The sequence below is a fragment of the Pipistrellus kuhlii genome, unplaced genomic scaffold, assembly GCF_014108245.1.
Source record: "Pipistrellus kuhlii isolate mPipKuh1 unplaced genomic scaffold, mPipKuh1.p scaffold_m20_p_1, whole genome shotgun sequence".
In the NCBI taxonomy this organism is placed as follows: domain Eukaryota; kingdom Metazoa; phylum Chordata; class Mammalia; order Chiroptera; family Vespertilionidae; genus Pipistrellus; species Pipistrellus kuhlii.
This window is the reverse complement of record NW_023425404.1, coordinates 13,199,522-13,220,881: the sequence shown is the minus strand read 5'-3', so window position 1 is coordinate 13,220,881 and position 21,360 is coordinate 13,199,522. Positions and strand designations below refer to the sequence as shown.

At 45.5% G+C, this 21,360-nt stretch overlaps 1 protein-coding gene across 4 annotated transcripts in view; it reads right to left on the bottom strand.

Moving 5' to 3' along the window:
• Positions 1–2,010: 2,010 nt before the first annotated feature.
• Positions 2,011–21,360, bottom strand: part of ZFYVE1 (zinc finger FYVE-type containing 1) — a 49,699-nt gene continuing 30,349 nt past the window's right edge. The window contains exons 5-13 of one of the 4 annotated variants that reach the window (XM_045578964.1): positions 12,071–12,177; positions 9,748–9,874; positions 9,116–9,213; positions 8,906–9,023; positions 6,673–6,843; positions 5,792–5,972; positions 5,189–5,302; positions 3,460–3,681; positions 2,011–2,382 (exon numbers count right to left, since the gene is read on the bottom strand). In XM_045578964.1, the coding sequence (XP_045434920.1) occupies positions 2,204–2,382; positions 3,460–3,681; positions 5,189–5,302; positions 5,792–5,972; positions 6,673–6,843; positions 8,906–9,023; positions 9,116–9,213; positions 9,748–9,874; positions 12,071–12,177 (1,317 nt within the window). In that variant the 3' untranslated portion in view covers positions 2,011–2,203. Of the gene's footprint in view, positions 3,682–5,188; positions 5,303–5,791; positions 5,973–6,672; positions 6,844–8,905; positions 9,024–9,115; positions 9,214–9,747; positions 9,875–12,070; positions 12,178–21,360 lie in introns of all 4 variants that reach the window. The other 3 variants (XM_036432292.2, XM_045578976.1, XM_036432303.2) reach the window with 3 other exon arrangements.

Below are 21,360 nucleotides of genomic sequence, written 5' to 3'. Positions count from 1 at the left end.
CACAGATGCTTCAAGTCCCTCCCTCACCTGCTCTCTCCTCAAACTATCCTCCATTCCTTTTCCTCTGAAAAGCCCAACTATTAGGCTTCGCTGATGTGGCTCAGTGGTTGAGCATTGACCTATGAACTAGGAGATCACAGTTTGATTACCAGTCAGGGCACATGCCCTGGCTGCAGGCTCAATCCCCATCATTGATGTTTCTATCACCCTCTTCCTCTCTGAAATCCATAAAAATATTTTTTTAAATGAACCCATAAATAAGTGGAACAACAAATCAATGTCGCCCATCCTCTCTAAAATCAAGATTTTTTTTAATTTTTATTTTTTTTAATTTTTTTAATTTTATTTATTTTTTAATCTTTTTTTAAAATATATATTTTATTGATTTTTCACAGAGAGGAAAAGAGAGGGATAGAGAGTTAGGAACATCAATGAGAGAGCATCATCGATCAGCTGCCTCTTGCACACCCCCTACTGGGGATGTGCCCGCAACCAAGGTACATGCCCTTGACCGGAATCGAACCCGGGACCTTTCAGTCTGCAGGCCTATGCTCTATATCCACTGAGCCAAACCGGTTTCAGCTAAAATCAAGATTTTTTTAAAACAACTTTATGCGGAGCATTATCTTAATCCGTTCAGTTTTGCTTCCTGGCAACTGTTGATAATGTGGCTCAAACTCACCAAAAATTCTAAAAAACCACTTTATGTAGCACCTCCCTAAAAGGGGGGGTGGGGCAGAACTAATCTGTGCTTCTATGTTGGGATATTGGATACTCCTGGTGTGAGGAGGGACCAGGAGTTCCTGGGGTAAAGTTATGTTGTTTCTTCATCCAGGTGCTGATGAATATACTAGTACGTTCAGTTTCAGAAAAATAATCAAGCTGAAATGTGTATGTACAATATAACTCAATGGAGGCGGGGGGTTAAGCCTTTGTTTTAATTCTGTATTTAGGTGGCTTTCACCTGATATTTAGTTGAGGATAGGCCTGGATATGTGGAGCAAGAAGAAAGAACCTTTTGTTAATTTGACACTTGGTTCCTCTCCTTTCCTCTGATGGTCTAGGGAAGGAAGTTCAGAATTTTGTTCTGCGTCATTCCTGTGGCTAGACTCCCGTGCTCAGGGGTGCCCCCACATGGCCATAAGACAAACAGCAGGTCAACAGGGCCACCTTATACATCTCTCTTCCCCCCCCCACCCCCCCACCCCCAGTCCCACCTACCCAAGTAAAGAAAAAAGAACAAAAGGAACCCAGAGCAGAAATAAGAAAGACCAGGGAAAAGAAGATGGGGCAAAGGGGAAGGGAAGGGACAAAGACCAAAGTGTCAATAGCCACCAGAATGAAGCAACAGTGGGGACAGACAGGAGTTGGACAGACAAGACAGGGCAGGGGAATGACAAAAATTTCCCCGTGTTTCCATAGGTCACTAGTAACACTTGCCTCCTCTGTGAGGGCGGATTCCCCAGGGAATGTGAGCCCACAGCCACCAGAGTGAAACCATCAGAACACAAGTTAAGCAGCTACCACGGCACCACACAGCACCCACCACACTGCCCTGCCCGGGACCAGGCCGGGAGAGCTCTGACCTCCCAACCTGGGCTCGCCCTCCTTGGAAGGTTCTGCTGAACAGCCCAAGCACAAGAGAACAGCACGGTCAGTGAGCAAGTGTGGAGCCCTAGAAAGAGTTCCTTCCACTAGAAATTCTCGGACCATCAGTTTGAACACACTTAAGGAATACCCACCAAGTTAGCCAACTGGGCTGGGGCATGCTATCTATGCAAAGCTGGGGAAAACAGCCCATTGTCACGAGATTAAAACCCACATAATGGTTTTGTGGTTTTTGGCTATGCTTTTTAAGTTCTTGTTAGAGTAATAACCTGAGGCATTTATAATAAAATATGACCACCCTAGAAATACACCTCTCCGCTTGGCTTCTGCTTGGAAAGCCACCAGCTACTCTTCTATCAGCCAGAAAGAGGGTGGCGGGAAAGGAAGGAGCCGCAGCCCGCGTTCAGCAGGAAGAGTCCTTTATAACAGCGAAGTTGATACACAGTACTAGAGGGGGGCCTGTCGCGGCCACGGGAGCAAGGGGGCAGGTCTGCGGACCAACGCAACGCGTTCCAGGGCTCACGTCACACCGATGCACCAGAGTGACTGCCACGTACCCCCTGGAGCTCCACCCACCCACCAGTTCCGCCAACAACTACGTCACTTTCTCTATCTTCGTTTTTGGCCACTGAAGATAAAATCCACCACGATGACAGGATTCAGCACAACAGTCTTTCCAGTCATGCCAGAGATGGATGTCCCAGCTCTTAATGAGAAACAAAAGTTCATTTGACTTCTCTTGCAAGGACCAGAGAGAATTTGTTTCTTCATGATCTGTTGAAATATGTATATATACTCCAAAACAAAACAAAACAACAACAAAAAACACAGAAAATAACTAACAGTCCATTCTGTGCTCTGTTTCCCTGGAAGATTGCTCATGATCACCCCTCCGATAGCTAGAGGGGTCATATGTCTGGGAATGAAGAATTAAGACACTTCAAAATAAGCAAGAAAAATCCTAGTGCAACACTCAGAAGCGGATGGTGGCTTGAGAAGGTCAGAGGGGCTGGGGCGTGGGTGCTCTATTTCGGAGCAGGGTATGTATGGCCTTGGGAAGCCGAGTGGATGCACAGACAGAAGCCGCAACAAGCAGGAAACACTGTTGGGGAGACCCACCTCCTTCCAAGCTCTCCCCAGGTACGAGGGTGTCACATCACCTGCACTCTGACTTCTCAGGGCTGAGGACTCTACCCCTCACCCTCCACCCACGCTAAGCTGAGTGGTCTCTGAAACAGGCCCAGGCCCAGGCCCAGGCCCAGGCCACGGCCCCGGATGCAGCTCCGGAGGGCTCCGGGGGACAGATCCCTTCTGGGCTATTCCCAGCAAGCACCGGGGAAGCTCACTTCCCCAGGCAACCAAGAGGCATAAAGGGGAGCAGCCAGGGGAGGACAGGCTTCGAAGGCTTGGGAAGAGAAACGGTGGCCAGCAGCACAGTGGCTTTGTACCCGGCTCGGTTTTATGGGAAGACCTGCTGCCACGCCACCTTAGCCCCGTGCTGCGGACAGACGGTGTCCAGCCTGCGACCAGCAGCCTGGAGAGACTCCGTATGCCTTTCCTATGTCTATGCGGGGATGTGTTTATTACTTGTAACTGATATAAATGCTCCTACAAGCTGCTCGGCCCGCTGCCCTGAGGGGTCTCTGCCTTCGGGCCTGCCGCCAGGCTCACCCCAGCTTGCCATCTGCCCTGCCCCACACCGTGGGAAAGCGGCCCCAGGAGGAGCAGAGAGGACACACACCACAACAGGTGACCAGGAGGAGGGCCTACCTCGATGAGACTTCTGTTTCTAACCCTGAGAACCTAAGGAATTGTGAAGGATGGGGAGAGGGAGCTGGGGTTAAAGGTCACCGGGCTTTTTATTGCAGTTAAAGCAGACTCGGACAGGATGGTCCCAGCCTCGAGATGGGACAGCCCGGCGGTCATGGGAGCACTCGTCGCAGAAGCCCTGGCCGCAGGCCCGGCAGTGGTGCTTGGAGAGCTTGATGCTGAACTCCTTCCGGCAGCTGTGGCAGTGCAGGATCTCGTGGTCGGGCACCCAGTAGGCCGGCCGGGCCGCGTCCTTTACCAGACCTGCGGCAAGGAAGGAGCCATGTTGGGCGGGACACGCGGAACCCACCACCCCCGTCCCACGGTGCACCAAGGCGTCCTCAGACCCTCCAGTGGCTCCCAAGGCAACTGCACACAGAATCACCTCGGGACCTTCTCAACAGGTACAAAGCCACTGTGCCTGGCCTTCGCCCTTTCCACCCGGCCACCGTCCTCAGGGCTGGGGCCCAGGAACTGGAATGTGTGTGTGTCAATGAGCCCTCCCGGTGTTCCTAAGGTGCAGCTGCATTAAGAGCCGCTGGATCAACAACAAGAAGTCGGGGTCAGGACGTATCTTCACTCAAATGCTAGTTCCACCGAGCACCAGTTACTTAGCAGCTGCAAGATTGCAAGAGGCTACTTCTCGGGGCCTTAGCTTCCTCGTCTTTAACAACCCACCTTCGAGAGCTGTTATGGGGATTTCAAGAAGTAACATGTCTCACACACGGGCGTGGGACCCGACAGCGAGGGAGCGCTTGGTGAGCGCAGTTGGCAGGCTCTGGGCACCAAGGGCAGCCTGCCTCTCCCAGTTACCGTGACAGCAGATGCAACCTCAACTTCAAGCCTGGGCAAATCCATCTATTCCTACACCTTGGAGTCAAAGCTCACTGTCTGCTCGTTCTGTGAGCCACGGTGATTACATCTGTTACAGGTAATTTTCATTACCATCCAGGAGACCTTGGACTCTGCCCTACAAAGGGCTGCAGTACCCCAGCCCAGCCAACCCTGCCTAAGCCCCCACACACTTCCTTCCTCTCCCTCTTCCCATCACGGTTACAGTGCCCGGTCTTCACCCCATTCCACCAGGCCAAAGGGAAGAGCCATCTTAAATCCTAAATGAGTAACAGCCTGGCTTGTGTGGCAGATTCTCTGACACTCGTGCCCCCTCCTTGAGTCTAGGCAGGCTCTGTGCCAACAGAAGACTGTACGAGTTTCCAAGCTCAGGCCTTGAGAGAGACTGGCAGCTTCTACTTGTCTCTTGGGATATTAGCTCTTGGAGCCTGAGCCACCATGTACAGAAGTCCAGCTACCAATGAAGAATCCACACGGAGAGGCCTGGAGACTTTATGGAGAGGGAGGGTCTACTCCCAGGCATCCAGCCCAGGCCCAGCACGTGAGTTAGGCTGGCCTGGACCCTCGAGGCAGTCCAGCTGCCACTCTGGAGTACCAGGCAATGCCACTTGAAGCAGAAGAATTACCCTTCCTGACTTAAAGGTGTGAGACATGGTAAAAGGGTGGTTGTTTGAAGCCTTTACGTGTTCAGATAGTTTGTTATGCAGCAATCAGTGGTCTAAGAGAATGGCCTCTGGAGGGAAACACGAAACCACTGAGGTCTTCCACAGAAGCAAGCAAATGTTCACCAATTTTCAGTCAACTTCCTGCTGCCCAGCCCAGCCTGGGTCTGCCAGCCTTTGACAAAACAACAGCCCAGGGCCCTCTGGAACCTTTCCTCCCACACACATGACACCCGGAGCAGCACTGCCAGGCCCACCTAGTGGTATGTCAATGGCTGTCACCACGGCTCCCAGAGTGTTCTGCACAGCCTCGCCCACCTTCCGAGCAATTAGTGTCCCGCCTTCGTCATCCACCTGTGCCTCGGTGACATCTGCAGACAATGACAAAGGAAAAGCCATCAGCTCTTAGTCACTTCCCAAAGGAAAACTCGCAGGGCAGCAGCAGAGCGCTTCTGGGCTCTTCTCCGGGTACCACTGTGCTGCCCTGCAGCGACCCCCAGGGGCGCGGCTACGGGTCAGGTCAGCCCAGACCCTGAAACCCGTGGCATCTGTTAGTCCTTTACCTCAGCCCTCTAGAGCTACCTTAAAACCTTTCTTTAAAGTAAAGCAGAAAGCTTCCAGGAGCACGACCTAGAACCTTCTCCAAGGAGAAGACTCGGTCTAAGCCATTTCTGGTAAACACAGGATAGGATTAACAACTCCCACCACCACCAAGAAATCGCTCCCAGCACTCAGACTGACCAAAGCCAAGGGAGCAACTGCTGTCGGCAGATGCAGTGAGGAGCAGGCTGGGCAGTCCCCAGCACCCAGCGCCACGGAGAGGTCCCGCCCTCCTCCCTGCAGCTCGCAGCCCCCATTACCTAACTGGACGCTCCTGGCTTCGTAGCAGTTGTCACACACCCGCACGGGCACGGGGCCCCAGCCCCGCTCGGGCACCGGCCGGGTCTTGGAGGAGCAGCCGTCACAGAAGCCCTCCCCACAGGCCCGGCAGTGATGCTTGGTGTCGTTCTCCTTGAAGGACGTCGCACACTTGCTGCAGCTCTGTTCCAAGCCCAGAACAGACAGAGGCAGGTGTCACTCACGTCTGCTCGGCTGAGAAAGCCACCGATACCCGGGGGGAGGGCCCAGGACCACCCTGAAACGGCAGGACCCCGCCAGTCCTGAGGGAGGGGCCCCAAAGCCTCCAGCCACTGAGGCAGCCATGACTATCATTTTCCTCCAAGTGCCTGGAAAGGTTCTCCAATCATGCGGCTGAGTCACGGGGTTCTCAGAAGGCTAATTAATTTAGCCAGAGGAGAAATGAGGCTTTTTTTTAACGGCTTCTGGGAAGTTGATGAGGAGCAAGCTCCCTGTCGAGGATTTGGGCCACAGCTGGGTGCTCCTTTGCTGTGGATGCCGTCAGGATTTATGGATCAAGTTGAGGATGGCGCTTACAGATCTCTAAAGGCTCCTGGCCTTCAGATTCTGTACCTATGGTCTTAGGCATCTGATCAATAATGATTAGCCCTTGCAGGGAAGGAAATCAAAATTGACCACAAAGAAAACACTTGCAGAATAACACGAAGGGAAATCCATGGGCGGAGAGGGCACTGCCTGCCTCAATGTGTCCCCCTTTCCAATGCTCCAGGCGCTAACCTGACGGGGAGAGAAATCCCACGCCTCCCCCACGGAGCAAGCTTGGGACAGGGTGAAGCAACACAAGCAAAGCAGGCGGTGCCAGGAGCGGCACGCCGCACCATACCAGGATCTGGGAGTTGGGCCTCCAGTAAGCTGGCGCTATCTGGTCTGTCAGCCAGGACGTGACAGCCTTGGTGGGCCCAAGGCTAAGCTCAGACACCGACTGAGCCATGAAGTTCATCCCGTCCAAGAGGCGCTGGGCAGCATTGTTGTTGTCCTTCAGAAATCCGTCAGTCTGGAAGGAAAATGCAGGCTCCCGTCACGCTCTGAGGGAAGGGACTCAAAGGAAAAGGGCGAGGGTCCTGGGTGAGCTGCACACGCATCACCTCCAGCTCAGAACCACAAACTCCCCGGCAGAGAAAAGCGGGGACAGACCGGGAATCCCTCTGGCTTCTGGGCAATATCACACCAACCAGTCATAACCGAATGATTCCCTTCAAGGCGGCCAGAAGACGTGGTGCACAGTCGCTCAATCCGGACTCAGTTTGCCCACAAACAAGATACACACTCCAGGAAACACTCACATAGAGACAACGCCTCCTGCAGGAAACCCCCATCCCAGGCTGGGTCAGGAGCCCTTCCTGACAGGTCGTCCCCTAGTATCTGTACATCCCCAGGAATCCTGTTTCCACGTGTAAGAACAATCTCTGTTTACGCAGTTACTATAAACTCTCTGAGAACAATAACCTATCTTTTCCACTTTTGTATTCTTGTAAATATCTAGCTCAATTCTGAGCACACGGTACTCAACAAGGCAACGAATGGGTGAATGAATGAACAGAAGGAGAGGAGCCCGCATTCCCTAATTCCAAGGACGGTGAGGAGCGCAGCCTGAAGGTACACCGCAGTGTTACTGTTTTCTTGGACTATAAACGATCTTGCCATAGAGACGGTAATAGCTTTTGCAAGAAATAACTAAGGCAGATCACAAACAAAAGACAGTCATAAAACACCTTGTGAGATATACTAGTGGGAGCCATGTTAAATCCTTGGACCAGAATAGCCTGGACCATCCTGTCAGGGAGACTGGAAAGAAGAGGAACAATAGGAAATTGTCGTTATGTGGTACCTGGAGGAACCAGGCAAGCTCAGAGGTGGGTCTGCAGGTAGGCCTCGGAGACTAACCGGTGGCTTTAGAAATCACCCAATAAGGGGAACGTCACCAGGTAAGTCCCTTCGAGAAAACTGCTTTTCCACGAAGGAAAAAGTTTTGGATGTATTGTGATTTATGAGTAATTCCAAGTATGATTTGTGGCTTAATGCAGAATCAAAGCAACATATCAGTGCCTCATAAACAGATTTATTTTTCTAACATCTGGAACTCAAAAGTCAAATTAAAAATAGTGAGGGTCGCCCGGCCTGCATGGCTTGGTCCCCAGTGTGGGGCATGCAGGAGGCAGCCGATCTATGATTCATTGATGTTTCTATCTCTCTCTCTCTCCCCCTCTTTCTAAAATCAATAAAATATATTTTTAAATAAAATAAATAAATAGTAAGAGTCTATAGTAATACCATTTCTTAGAATATATGTCAAGAAAATTCCCAAAAAAATACTAAATGGCTTTCTTACATAAAGATGGTCACTACAGCATTTTCTTTGATGATTAAAAAAAAAAAAACAACAACTCATAAACAGTACGCGTGAAGGGAATGGGGAATCAAACTATAACACTAGACATACTGTTACACAGTGACTACAAATGAGAATCTGAAAAATGGAAGCAATGTGGAAATGGTATTGTGGTAAAAAAAAAATTTTTTTTTTTTTTAAATAAATGGCATGTAAATTATATCTATATAAACATATGCATATGGAAAATGACTGAAGGAAACATGAAAAAATGATGTTTTGCCCATCCGGTGTGCCTCAGTGATTGAATATTGACCCATTCACTAAGAAGCTGCAGGTCCGATTCCTGGTCAGTAGTGGGGGGGGTGCAGGAGGCAGCAGATCAATTATTCTCATAGCTGTTTCTCTCTCTCTCTCCCTAAAAATAAAAAAAATAAAAAACATATTTTACAATAAATAAAAATGAAATTTTATTTGCAAAGACAATATAACAATAAGTCAATTTTTCACGTATTTTGTTTCAAGTTGTGCTTCTAGTATGTATGCAAAAAAAAAATGAAAGTAAGTAACGATCTAGAACAAGAAAAGCTCTTTAGATCATGCCTTCCTAAACCACCAAAATACTGAAAGTCATGGTTAACCTTGTTTCTAAACAAGTTCCACTTTTCCACACACATGTATAGCTGAACGATACAAGAGAAAGAATAATAAATGAAGCCGCTCTTACTCCAGGCCACACATGCACAATCTCTGTCCGCACCACTGTGTCCACGGGATCTTGGTTCCCAAACCAGTATTGCCGGCTACGATAGACCACGCCGCAGTTAGGGCATTCGATCACATACCTACAAGGAATGCAAACAGACACCATTACCCTGCCAGGTTTCTAGGGAGACAAACACACCAGACAACCCTTAGCTATGTTGTTTCAACTCACCCAGACCAGGCATATTTTGCAAGACCCATCCAGGGGGAGTCGGTGGAAGCAGATGTCTTGGGCACTACGCTGACCTCCTTGCCTCTCTCATAGCAGGCCTGAAACATGGAGCACTCTGCCAGCTTCTTCTCTGGACACCGGTCCCCGTGGCCTCTTCACATCCCTGTCCAGCACCCACTCCCCACAAACCATACCGTCTGAGGGTCTACAGACCCCGAGTTTAGCACATCAGAAGGAAGTTCATTTCTCTAAAGAAGCCAGTGCCCTGAATGGTCATGAACTGAATGGATACCCACCCCAGGCCCCAAAACTAATCTGTACATTATACACCCGTCAGAAGCAATCAAAACCCGGTTCCTTAAGAGCAAGAATAACAAATAGCCAGTGAATGTGACCCCTGCCGACAAGCTCAAGAGACTATGGGGAAAATAAGCTTTAAAGAAGTTCCACGAGGCCCCAGCAATAAATAAACGTGTATGAGTTATTTTGGTTAGAGCTGGTAAGAAGTTCCAGAGAGATTCCATATGAACATCAAATACTTGAGGGTGCAGCAAAGCTGCCCCAAGTTGATCTTTCCAACAGGAAAGGGACCAGCAGCCAGCTGCTGGGGCAGGGAGAAGCTCGGGACTCACCTTGCAGGTGTAAACTCGGTTGTCATACTGGTGGGAGTAGCTGCAGCGGCTCTTGGCTTCATGCGGTACTCCTTCTTTCCCATGATTCATGCTGTTCTTACATCCAGCCCTGAATGAAGCCCAAAAGCTGACAATGAGGCGGCCAATGGAACCGATGCTGCTTATGCAGAAGAATCTGACCCTGAGCCAGAGATGGGTTATTAACTAGGCCCCGGATCCTGAGCACAGAGGATAGTTTGTCTCAGGACCCACATGCGTCCCTTATCCTCGCCATCAGCGTCACTACGAAGGTAGAGCAATTAGTACCTTGTTATGAGGAGAAAAAGTGAAATGAGGAAACTCTTCTTAGAAATGGCATCTGGCCCCTCAGGAGGAATGGAGGCGCCAGGAGATACCACCTTGACAAGACATGGATCTGGAATGGCTCTCAGGAAATTAAAAAACCCAAACAGCATGAAATAAGTTTAACCAGGACAGGCTGCCAAGACGCCAAACAAAAACCATCCCCCAACATTTGGCAAAGCACTAAGAGGAGGCTTAAGCCGGACAAGAAAACCTTCCAAATGAACAGCGCACCCGGCCACCCTGACAACACAGGTCAGGACTTGGGAATGTCCCTACAGAGAAGCAAAGTCCTGGAAACCCTGGGAAGCTCAGTTAGAATGGAGAAGCACCGATCCAGCTGTGCTGGGCTCATGGGGCAAGCAAAAAGGAAGATAAATCACACTGGCAACGAACATCCCTCTGTCCAAGATAATCCTAGTTCTCCCTACCCCAGACCGTCTAATCCAACACCCAAATCCTTTTTACAAATTCAGAGCCAAGTGGTTCAGTACCCGGCGGTGGCCCACTGGGTCCAATGCAAAAGGGCTATTATAACAGAAAAGGCTCAGAACAGAGAGGTCTCCTCCTGTAAACGGGCAGATGTGAGCGAAGACAATACAGTGGGGAAGGGGTGGGAAGGCAGCGAGTAAGTATACGACGTGGGGACTTCGATCTGACTGTGACACACGGCATTTAAACCCCTGGGCTTCTTCAGTCAAGTCACCCAACTGTGATTTAACAGCCACCAACAGCTCAAAGTGTGGTCCCCAACCAGCAACATCAGCATCACCTGAAAACTTACCAGAAATGCAAGGTCTCAGGCCCTACATCAGACCCATTAAATCAAACTGTGGGGCCAAGGCCCACCGATCTGTTTTAACATGTCCTTCCGGGGTTTTTGATGCATGCTCAGCTGAGAATCAATGCTCTGTGCCCTGAAACAAAGTGTGGTCCACAGACCAGCATCAGAGGCATCACTCGGAGCTTGTTAGAAATGCAGATTTTCACCCAGAACTGCTGTCCACACTCAGCATTTTAACAAAATCACAAAGTGGTGTGTATACAGACCGATGTTTGAGAAGCACTGCTCTAATGCAATGTCCTCAACTCAGACTACACATTAGAAAAATCTCAGGAGCATTTTAAATATTCCAGTGCCTAGCCGTAACCGGTTTGGCTCAGTGGATAGAGTGTCGGCCTATGGACTGAAGGGTCCTAGGTTCGATTCCGGTCAGGGGCATGTTCCTTGATTGCGGGCACATCCCCAGGAGGGGGTGTGCAGGAGGCAGCTGACTGATGTTTCTCTCTCATTGATGTTTCTAACTCTCTATCCCTCTCTCTTCCTCTCTGTAAAAAATCAATAAAATACATTTAAAAAATATAGTTCGCAGCCTGACGCTCTATCCACTGAGCCAAACCGGTTTCGGCTAAAATATATATTTTTAAATAATAATAAATAAATAAATAAATAAATATTCCAGTGCCTACGCCCCACCCCCGAGCCATTAGGGTGGGGCCCAGGCCTGGGTAATTCTGCAAGCTCCCTGGATAATTCTATTGTGCTCTAAGCATTTGCCCTCACAGTGAAAGGTATCAACTAGGATTGATATGGACTACAGTGCTGTGCACACACTGGGATTTCTATCAAATATTAGTTGAATAAATGAAATAACTATGATTGAAAGCCCTGATAGGAGAAACACGGACAACAGGCAACGTAAAGTTTTCTGTAGTAAAAACTGCCCAAACCAGAAGCCAGTCAACTTCACATCTAAACTAGGCTGAAATCTTCAGGAGATTCTTCATAACCATGTGTCCAGGAATCCCTGCAACCTCCAACTGTGGTCCCTGACCTCCAGGAGCACCTGGGAACTTGGAAATCACCATCTCAGGCCCCAGCCCGTCCGTCCATCAGGATGACCTGCATGCACACTGATGTCTGAGAAGCACCGCTCTGAGGCTCTTTTCCCAAGATGGGGAGACAGCTGGCCCCACTTACCCGCAGCTGAGGCACAGGGAGGAGCAGGTGAAGTACTCGTCCGGGAAGAAGGAGCTGTGGGCCATCTGGTCGTCGGGGATCTCACCGCTGAAGCGGTCGCTCAGTGCCTGGCGAGGAGGGAAGGCGACATGAAGGCACAGCAGAGAGCCCTGTGCTTTGACTCTTCCCACACTTACTTGCCTTTCTAAGATCTCCCCCCACCCCGCAAGCTTATTTCTTACAGGCTCCACAGCAGGAAGAGGGAACTTACCTTCAACTTCCTACGCCCAACAGGCCTAGAAAGAACCAGCCCGTTTCCCAAGAGGTCAGAAGTGAACAAAGTTACTGTTCTCTACTAATCACCTTGGAGCTTATAAACCCCTCACACACTCAAGTCTTTCATTCAGAACCTCCCCAGATACTGACTAATGCCCACTTCCACTTGTGAAGCTGGGACTGAGAAATCAAGACTTGAGAAGGTGGCTCGCTCGTCTTGAGGCCAGAGACACAGCTGAGCAGTAAGCGAGTTTCGTGGGCTTTCATCCCGTTCTAACCCCAGGCACGCACTTAGAGTTTACTAGGCCACAGAACTATCTCAATGCAGAAAAATACGTCATGAGCCAAGAAAACAAGAATTATTGTAGTGTTTGGCAGCCTTTTATCAACTACAGTAACCCCAAAACAGCAAAGGGCCAAAAAAAATACCAAAAAGAAAGATAAGGTATTTGCAGAGGCAAACTGAAATTTTTATATTGAGAGGCGTTTCCATTTCTAATCCTGTTTTCACACATTACTTTATACTGAAAGTACTCTTCAAGCTGATTTCCTCCTTCCAGGCCCTTAGTCAGATTCAGTGGAAAAAGGAAATTAAATAGAAATGGGCTTTCCAGGCTTCAAAAATCATTAAGTGCACACTGTTCCAAGCTTCGGTCTTTCAGTCTCCCATTCTGAGGCAGACCATCGTTATTCCCGGGAAGAGAAAGAAAGTAGCCTAAAGCAGGACAAGATGTTACTTCCTTTGGTAAAAGCCAAATGAAATTGTAAAATGAAATTTGGAAAAAGGACAGATTAGGTTCTAAACCGAGCTTCTCAAGCTCTGAAAGCAATTTTGTTTCCTGAGAACTTATTTGTTCAAGTTCCTTTTCCTGCTTTCAATGAAGCCTTACCGCAATAAACTGCAAACTCAGGTGTTTGCGAAGAGAGTGATCCCAGTGTTGAGTCAACTCAGGTGTAAGACAAGAGTAGAGGCAGGAATGTGTCAAATTGAGGGGGCATGAGTCACTTCAGTCAGTGGTCGGCAAACTCATTAGTCAACAGAGCCAAATATCAACAGTGCAACGATTGAAATTTCTTTTGAGAGCCAAATTTTTTAAACTTAAACTTCTTCTAATGCCTCTTCTTCAAAATAGACGCGCCCAGACCATGGTATTTTGTGGAAGAGCCACCCCCAAGGAACCGAAATGACACATCATGAAACCAATTCTTACCATAGGCTAACTGATACAAACAAGAGCTAAGTTCCTACAGCACCTCAATGCTATAACAAAACATTTAACAAAACATTTGAGGAGCTGCTGTATTTAGCTGCAAAAGCTGCTTATGTATCTAATGCGGTGATAGAAAAAGTAAAACAAAAGAGAGAAAAAGAAAATAAAGGAATATAGAAGCTACTAAAGAGCTATAGGGGAAAACCAAAGAGAAGCATTATTAGCCAGAGGTTTTTTTTCTTCTAAATGGGTAACTAAAAAGATAACCTAAGAACTAGTTTGCCTTAGGAAAAAAGAATATATTTAGCATGAGTTCAACAACTGGGTTGAATTTGGCGAAGGGGAAGAAGGGTGAAATGAAATGTCACTCCCCAGTAAATATAAAATTGCATCCCAATAACCATGGCAGCACATTGTTACTCAAGGTTCTTTCTGTTCTAAAACCTAAGTTGCCTGGTTCACATCTCTGAAATTCCCTCAGAAAAATCGGGGCATGTCTACATATCTCAAAGTTTAGCATGAAACAATCTACAGCCCGATTCCCATGGTACATATGCCATAGAACCTCTATCACTGCCTGCCCTCAATAAATCAAGGCAATAGTAACCTCTATGACATCAGAAAGAGAACTCCCAGTCTAACCAGCCGCAGCACCTCATATGCTGGTCACCTGTGCTCCGAAACGCGGGGACACACGAAAAGCGTGTTACTTCCCTCACAAGTCACTGAAATAATGAGTCAGACCATGACAAGCGTCCGGAGGACTTAACAGGAGTCAAGAGTATGGGAATATTCGGTAACTGCTTTTTAAAAATCTGATGTTAGTGTGTTTTGGATACAAGGGTAAGCAGAAGCTGTCCTCCTTCCTGGTTGTTACTTTCCAATAAAGACATTACTGCCTAATCCATATACTTTGTCTTTCAAAAATTCCAAACCTCACATCATTCCAGGGATCTTGGGCTCTCCTCCTTCTGAGGTCCCATAGCTGTGAGAGAAAGGCAGGGAAGGAAGCTCCTGAAAAAGCTTGGGAAAGCATTTGAGGTAAGTCTGGAAAAGGTTGCCTGGAGACCAGATGATCTTGAACTTTAGTTGTCCAGGAAACAGTGTGGCTCTTTCTACTGAACCTGAAAGGTTGGCCCCAGTCATCAAGGGCTGGCAGTGAATGTTCTGATTCAAAATGGACTCTTATGCAATCAATGATGCCACCCCTAATAGAATATAATGACTTTAAATATACTTAAATGCATCCTGATGTGATAAAGGTCAGAGTTTCTACATTTAGATATTGGAGGCTAAAAGAGGTATTAAATAAAACCTATACAAATTCAACTTTAAAAAGATTCTCTCGCCAAAACCGGTTTGGCTCAGTGGTAGAGCGTCGGTCTGCAGACTGAAAGGGTCCAGGTTCGATTCCGGTCAAGGGCATGTACATTGGTTGTGGGCACATCCCCAGTGGGGGATGTCAGGAGGCAGCTGATCAATGATTCTCTCTCATCGATGTTTCTAGCTTTCTATTCCTTTCCTTTCCTCTCTGTGAAAAAATCAATAAAATATATATTTTTTAAAAAAGATTCTGTCGATTGTTAATAACTGTAACACAGACAACACAGTTAATTCAATATTAAATTCCCTTATTCAATAGGGTTCTGAGCATCTCTTTCCTTTAAAAAGATTTACTGGCTTACTCAGGTTTGCTCTGTTGGTGGTATCCTGCCTACCAACTTCACTGTTGCTACTATGGACCCTGTGGAAAGGAGTGGTCAGGAGGTGGGACATAACCAGCTGGCAAAGAGGCACTGGGCCTGGACCACACTGTGGCAGGAAGCGTGGTCAGGTCAGCAGTCACTAAAACAGAAAGTGTCTCTCTCTCTCTCCAAACTCTTCAGTATTCCTCATTAAACACATTCCCGTTGGATAATGACCATGAAAAGCAGCACGTGGGCTCCCCTTGGGTCCAACAGTTCTACATCAATCAGGTGGAACCTCATAACTAAGATGCAGCTAATAACTTTTAAAAGTATACCAAGTGGCATTAAAAAGAATGATGTATTATATACTAATATAGAAAGATAACCAAGATGTATAATTAAGTGGGGGGAAAATAAGTTCTGAAATAATATGAATGTTTAGTCCCATTTTTGAAGGAAGAAAAACGTGAGGTGTTTGTGTGTGTGTGTGTGTGTGTGTGTGTGTGTGTGTGTACATACACTTATATAGAATTGAAAATTTCTAGAAGAATATACAAGAAACTACTTACAATGGTTATCTGCAGAATAAGAGATTATAGGGAAGGATAAAAGAATTTAAGTTCCCTATGATCCCATTTATTTATGGAGAAAAATGTATCATATACATATACTTATGTATGCACATGTGTGTCACTGGAAATTTCTAGAAGCATATACAAGAAAATATTAACAATAGTTATCATAGAGTGAGGAGGTGAGGAGAAAAAGGGACTCAATTCATACTATACATATTTCTGCATTATTTAAGTTATTTTATCATGAACACACGTTGCTTTTATAATTTAAAAAATTGTGCTCGCTTCGGCAGCACATATACTATAATTTAAAAAATTACCTTTTTCAATGAAAATAACCAAATATACAAATAAGATTTATGGGAATGTCCTTTCTAGAGGCAACTAGCAATATGTATCAGGAACCTTAAAAGATGGTCACATGCTCTGACCTTCCTAGAAGTGGAATAACTATTGAGAAGGAATAGAGCAGAGTTAAAAGCAGAGACTTGGAACCAGACTACCTGACTCAAATTCTTCTCCACCACTTTTACTAGATAAGTCATCTCAAGCTAATTAATTCACCTCTCTGTGCCTCCATTTCTTTTTTGTTTTAATCCTCACCAAGGATATTTTTTTCCATTGATTTTTAGATAGAGTGAAAGGGAGAGGGAGAGAGAGATAGAAACATCAACGATGAAAGAGACACATCGACTGGTTGCCTACCCCACACCCCCAACTAGGGCCAGAGCCTGCAACCCGGGCATGTGCCCTTGACCGGAATCAAACCCGGGACCCTTCAGTCCGCAGGCTGAAACTTATCCACTGAGCCAAACTGACTAGGGCATGACCCAATTCTCTTTTTTATAAAATACCATAGTTTATCCATTTTTGTAGACTTAGTTTGCATTTTGTTGCTATTACAAATAACGCTATAACATCTTCATATATGTTCCTGTGGAAGTTTCTTTAAGGCAAATTCCTAGAACATATATTATGCATATTTTATCTATACTAGATATTTATAAATTACTTTTCTAAGAATTTTAACTCAGTTGGCAGTTTATAAGAGTTTACTGCTTTATACTGACTTTTTCTTGCCAGACTTTTCAGTGTTCACCCTTGTATTACTGTGATTTTCATTTCCTTGATTACTAGAGCAGCGTTCACCAACCTTTCAGATCTCACAGACCACCAGTGGTCCACAGACCACCAGTGGGCAACCGCTGTACTAGAGAGTTGAAGTTTATTGGTGCATCACAGTTTTTATTGCCTTTTATGTATTTTGTCTCTCCATTTTCCTAAAAGATTTGTATTTTTTCCTAACAATATTCCTGTATATTTTATCTAAAACTTTAAAAGTCATATAGAGCCGAAACTGGTTTGGCTCAGTGGTAGAGAATCGGTCTGCAGACTGAAAGGTCCCAGGTTCGATTCCGGTCAAGGGCATGTACATTGGTTGCGGGCACATCCCCGGTAGGGGGTGTGCAAGAGGCAGCTGGTCAATGTTTCTCTCTCATCACCATTTCTAGCTCTCTCTCTCTCTCTCTCTCTCTCCCCCTTCCTCTCTGTAAAAAATCAATAAAATATATATTTTTAAAAATAAACAAATAAAAATAAAAGTCATATAGACAAATGACCATATAAATCTGTCCCTACCCTTCTCAAAGTGTTTACTCAGTAAGTTAGGGAGGAACTAGACAAGGTAAAAAATGCCAGGGACAGAGAAGGAAACAAATGAAAACAGGAAGACAGACAAGTTATTTTGGCAATGATAATTTATCCGTTTATGCCAGTGATTTTCAACCTTTTTTATCTCATGGCACACATACACTAATTAATAAAATTCTGCAGCACACCAAAAAATACATTTTCTGCCAAAAGAAAAAAAAAAGGTATAATTTTGATTCATTTACACCAGATGGCTATTGCTATGTTGGCTGTTGTCATTTTTTAAAATTGATTTCAGAGAGGAAGGGAGAGAGAAACATCAACGATGAGAGAGAATCGTTGATTGGCTGCTTTCTGCGCACGCCTTAACAGAGATTAAGCCCACAACCTGGACTTGTGCCCTGACCAGGATTTGAACTGTGACCTCCTGGTTCATAGGTCAACACTCAGTCACTGAACCATACCAGCTGGACGTCATTTGTTTTATTTGACAATCTAAGAGAAAAGAGGTCAGTGCCCTAGACTAAATAGTCACAAATTTAATAGTCAAGAAATTTCACAAATTCTTGAAGCACACTGGTTTAAATCACTGGTTTATGCCCATCCTCACTCTTTTGTTCCAAAAAGGACTCGAGGCTACTTGTAAAAATAAATACAATATAAAACAAATAAAAAATAAGTGAAGAACAGACAGCAATTATATTATACACTGCTATGAACTACGAAGGCTTCAGTTAGGATGTATTTTAAAAGCAATAAAATTCTAGTGGGTCAATTTGTCGAATATAGTCCTTACAGGTAGCTTCCTATTAAAGTGATAGAGAACTGACAACTTCTAATATAAAGTGGATTGAAACAAAACAACCAAAAAAAAAAAAGAAAAAAAAGAAAAAGACAAAAACGTTTTTTTCAAAGATCTGAGTAAATTGCAAGAAACCCTACTATTGGCCCCGGCCGGCAGGTCAGCAGGCTGGAGCACCATCCCGACACACCACGTGTTCAGGTTCCATCACATACAAAAACCAGGACACACACAGAAACCAAACAATAAACACATAAATAAGTGGAACAATAGATTGGTTTCTCTCTCTCTTTCTTCCTCTCTAAAATAAATAAGTGTTTAAAGAATCCTACAATTTCCTGGGGAGAGCCCAAAATGTATTCTTAAACAAAAAATGCCTTGTCCTAGACAAGAGCAGTGGGTCCCACGTCTCAGTACAGCACAGCCCCTACTTCGGAGAACAGAAAACGTAGGATGGGGTCCAGGTGAAACTCAGGTGAGGACACCACTATCAAAAATCATCAGAACTCAGCTGACCAGGCTCACTTTATTTATTTATTTATTTATTTATTTATTTATTTATTTTAAATATATTTTATTGATTTTACACAGAGAGGAATTGAGAGGGACAGAGAGTTAGAAACGTCGATGAGAGAGAAACACCGACCAGCTGCCTCTTGCACACCCCCCACTGGGGATGTGCCCGCAACCAAGGTACATGCCCTTGACCGGAATCGAACCCGGGACCTTTCAGTCCGCAGGCCAATGCTCTACTGCTGAGCCAAACCGGTCCCGGCTGACCAGGCTCATTTTAATCTCAGAAAGCTTTTGAGATTCGTATCACCTCCTAAGAATACAGTGTAACTATTTTTCTTAAAAGTGCCTAATAAATGGTCTGGAGTAGGCCACCCAAGACTCTTAAGGGTGATATCACTAATTATCACTTAAGCACTCGGTGTCCCTGATGGTCTTATTTAAACATTAACCCATGCCGAAACCGGTTTAGCTCAGTGATAGAGCGTTGGTCTGCAGACTGAAAGTTCCCAGGTTCAATTCCAGTCAAGGGCATGTACATTGGCTGTGGGCACATCCCCGGTAGGGGGTGTGCAAGAGTTAGCTGGTCGATGTTTCTCTCTCATCGATGTTTCTAGCTCTATATCTCTCTCCCTTCCTCTCTGTAAAAAATCAATAAAATATATTTTTAAAAAATAATAATAATAAAATAAACATTAACCCAGCCATTGGCCTTGCAGTCAAAATTCCTATTGATCAGATTTACAGCCCTTTGCATAATAAAGCATGGATTCGGCAGGCCACTTTGGAGAATATTTGCAATACTTGGGTGTGTTCTTCCACTGTGACTACCTTTGAGCCCTTACATGGCCACTAGCCTGTACATCTAAGTACACATTAATCTCAAATTCTAATTAGAAGTATGTATATCATGAATTATTCAAATATAATCACTTTTCATAGTTTCTTTCTTCATATTATTCACAACAGTTAATTCTTATTGAACATTTACCATATGCCAAGTGTTGTTCTCATTTAATCCCCACCTCAATTTAATTAGGAACATTCTATTATTACCCCAATTGTTCTGATGAGGAAAGTGTCTGAAGAAGTGCTACAAGGGCAAAGACTGTTGTCTATCTTGGGTGTCCACTCTATTTCCAGCACCTCAGATTCTACCTGGCACAGAATGCACTCATTTATTTGTCCAATGAATTAATGATCAAACAACTTAATTCATTTCCCAAGACTAAGAAGCTGGTAAGTAGCAGAACTGAGATTCTGACACAAGTCTGACTCCACAGCCCAAGCTTTTAACCACTGTTAGTCTTTTCGGGCTGCTATACAGAATAGAGACCTGATACACAAAATTCATTCAAGAGTAGGCCTGCCTTCTCCCAGCTGCCGGCACCAGCTTTTCCTCTGGCACCGGGACCTGGGCTTCCCTCACAGCCCCCTCGGCTTTTGTCCAGAAGGATGTCCGATCTATTTAGCATATTATGCTTTTATTAGGTCTAGTAATAATTAATGTCGTTTTCTAATACTTTTTTTAAAATCGAATTTATTTAAACAATACAACAAAATTTAATCAACAATATAGTTGCCGTTGTTTTCTACTACTTGTGCCCAACGCTCAGGAAGCATTTCAATCCCTCTGTTGTAAAATTCTTGTGATTTAGATGCAAAAAATTCGGTCAATGCCATTTTGAGGCATTCTTCATTATTAAATTTTTTTCCAAGAAGAAAGTTTTGCAAAGAACGAAACAAATGGTAATCGGAAGGGGCAATATCAGGAGAATATGCAGGTTGAGGGAGAACTTCCCATTCCAACTGGCACAGTTTTTCAGCAGTGATTCTTGCAGTATGCGGTCGTGCGTTATCGTGGTGAAGAATTACGCTCTTCCGATTAATCAGCGCGGGTTCTTTTTCTCTTAAAGCTTGAGCTAACCTTTCCAATTGGGCACTATACACTGCACTTGTAATGGTTTGGTTAGATGGTAAAAGTTCATAATGAAGAATTCCTTTAAAATTCCACCAAACACACAACATCACTTTTTTCGCATGCAAGTCAGGTTTTGGCGTGGGCTGCGGAGCCTCATTTTTGTCCAACCATTGAGGCCGCCTTTTCAAATTAACATACAGCACCCATTCTTCATCTCCGGTAACAATTTGCTCTAAAAACGGCAAACGGTTTGGACGAGAGAGGAGCGAACTGCAAATTGTGACTCTTTGATTACGGTTGTTGTCGGTCAACTCATGAGGAACCCATTTTCCAAACTTGGACTTTGCCAGGTGCAAAGTTGTCGCAAGCTCTTGTTGGGTAATTTGAGGATTTTGCACCAAAAGAGCTTGAAGAGCTTCTTGATCAAAATTGGACACACGGCCTCGACCACTCTTGTCATCTAACGAAAAATTTCCCTCGAGAAATTTCTCAAACCAATGCTGGCATTTTCTGGCGCTAACTGCATCTTGACCAAGAGCACTACAGATGTTTTTTGCAGCCTCACTTGCTTTTCTTCCTAATTGGAACTCGTAAAGCATGCAGTGCCAAATATGCTCTTCATCCACCATCTTCTTAGCCCTAGTTTTGCAACAAAAACCAAACCGAACACAAACT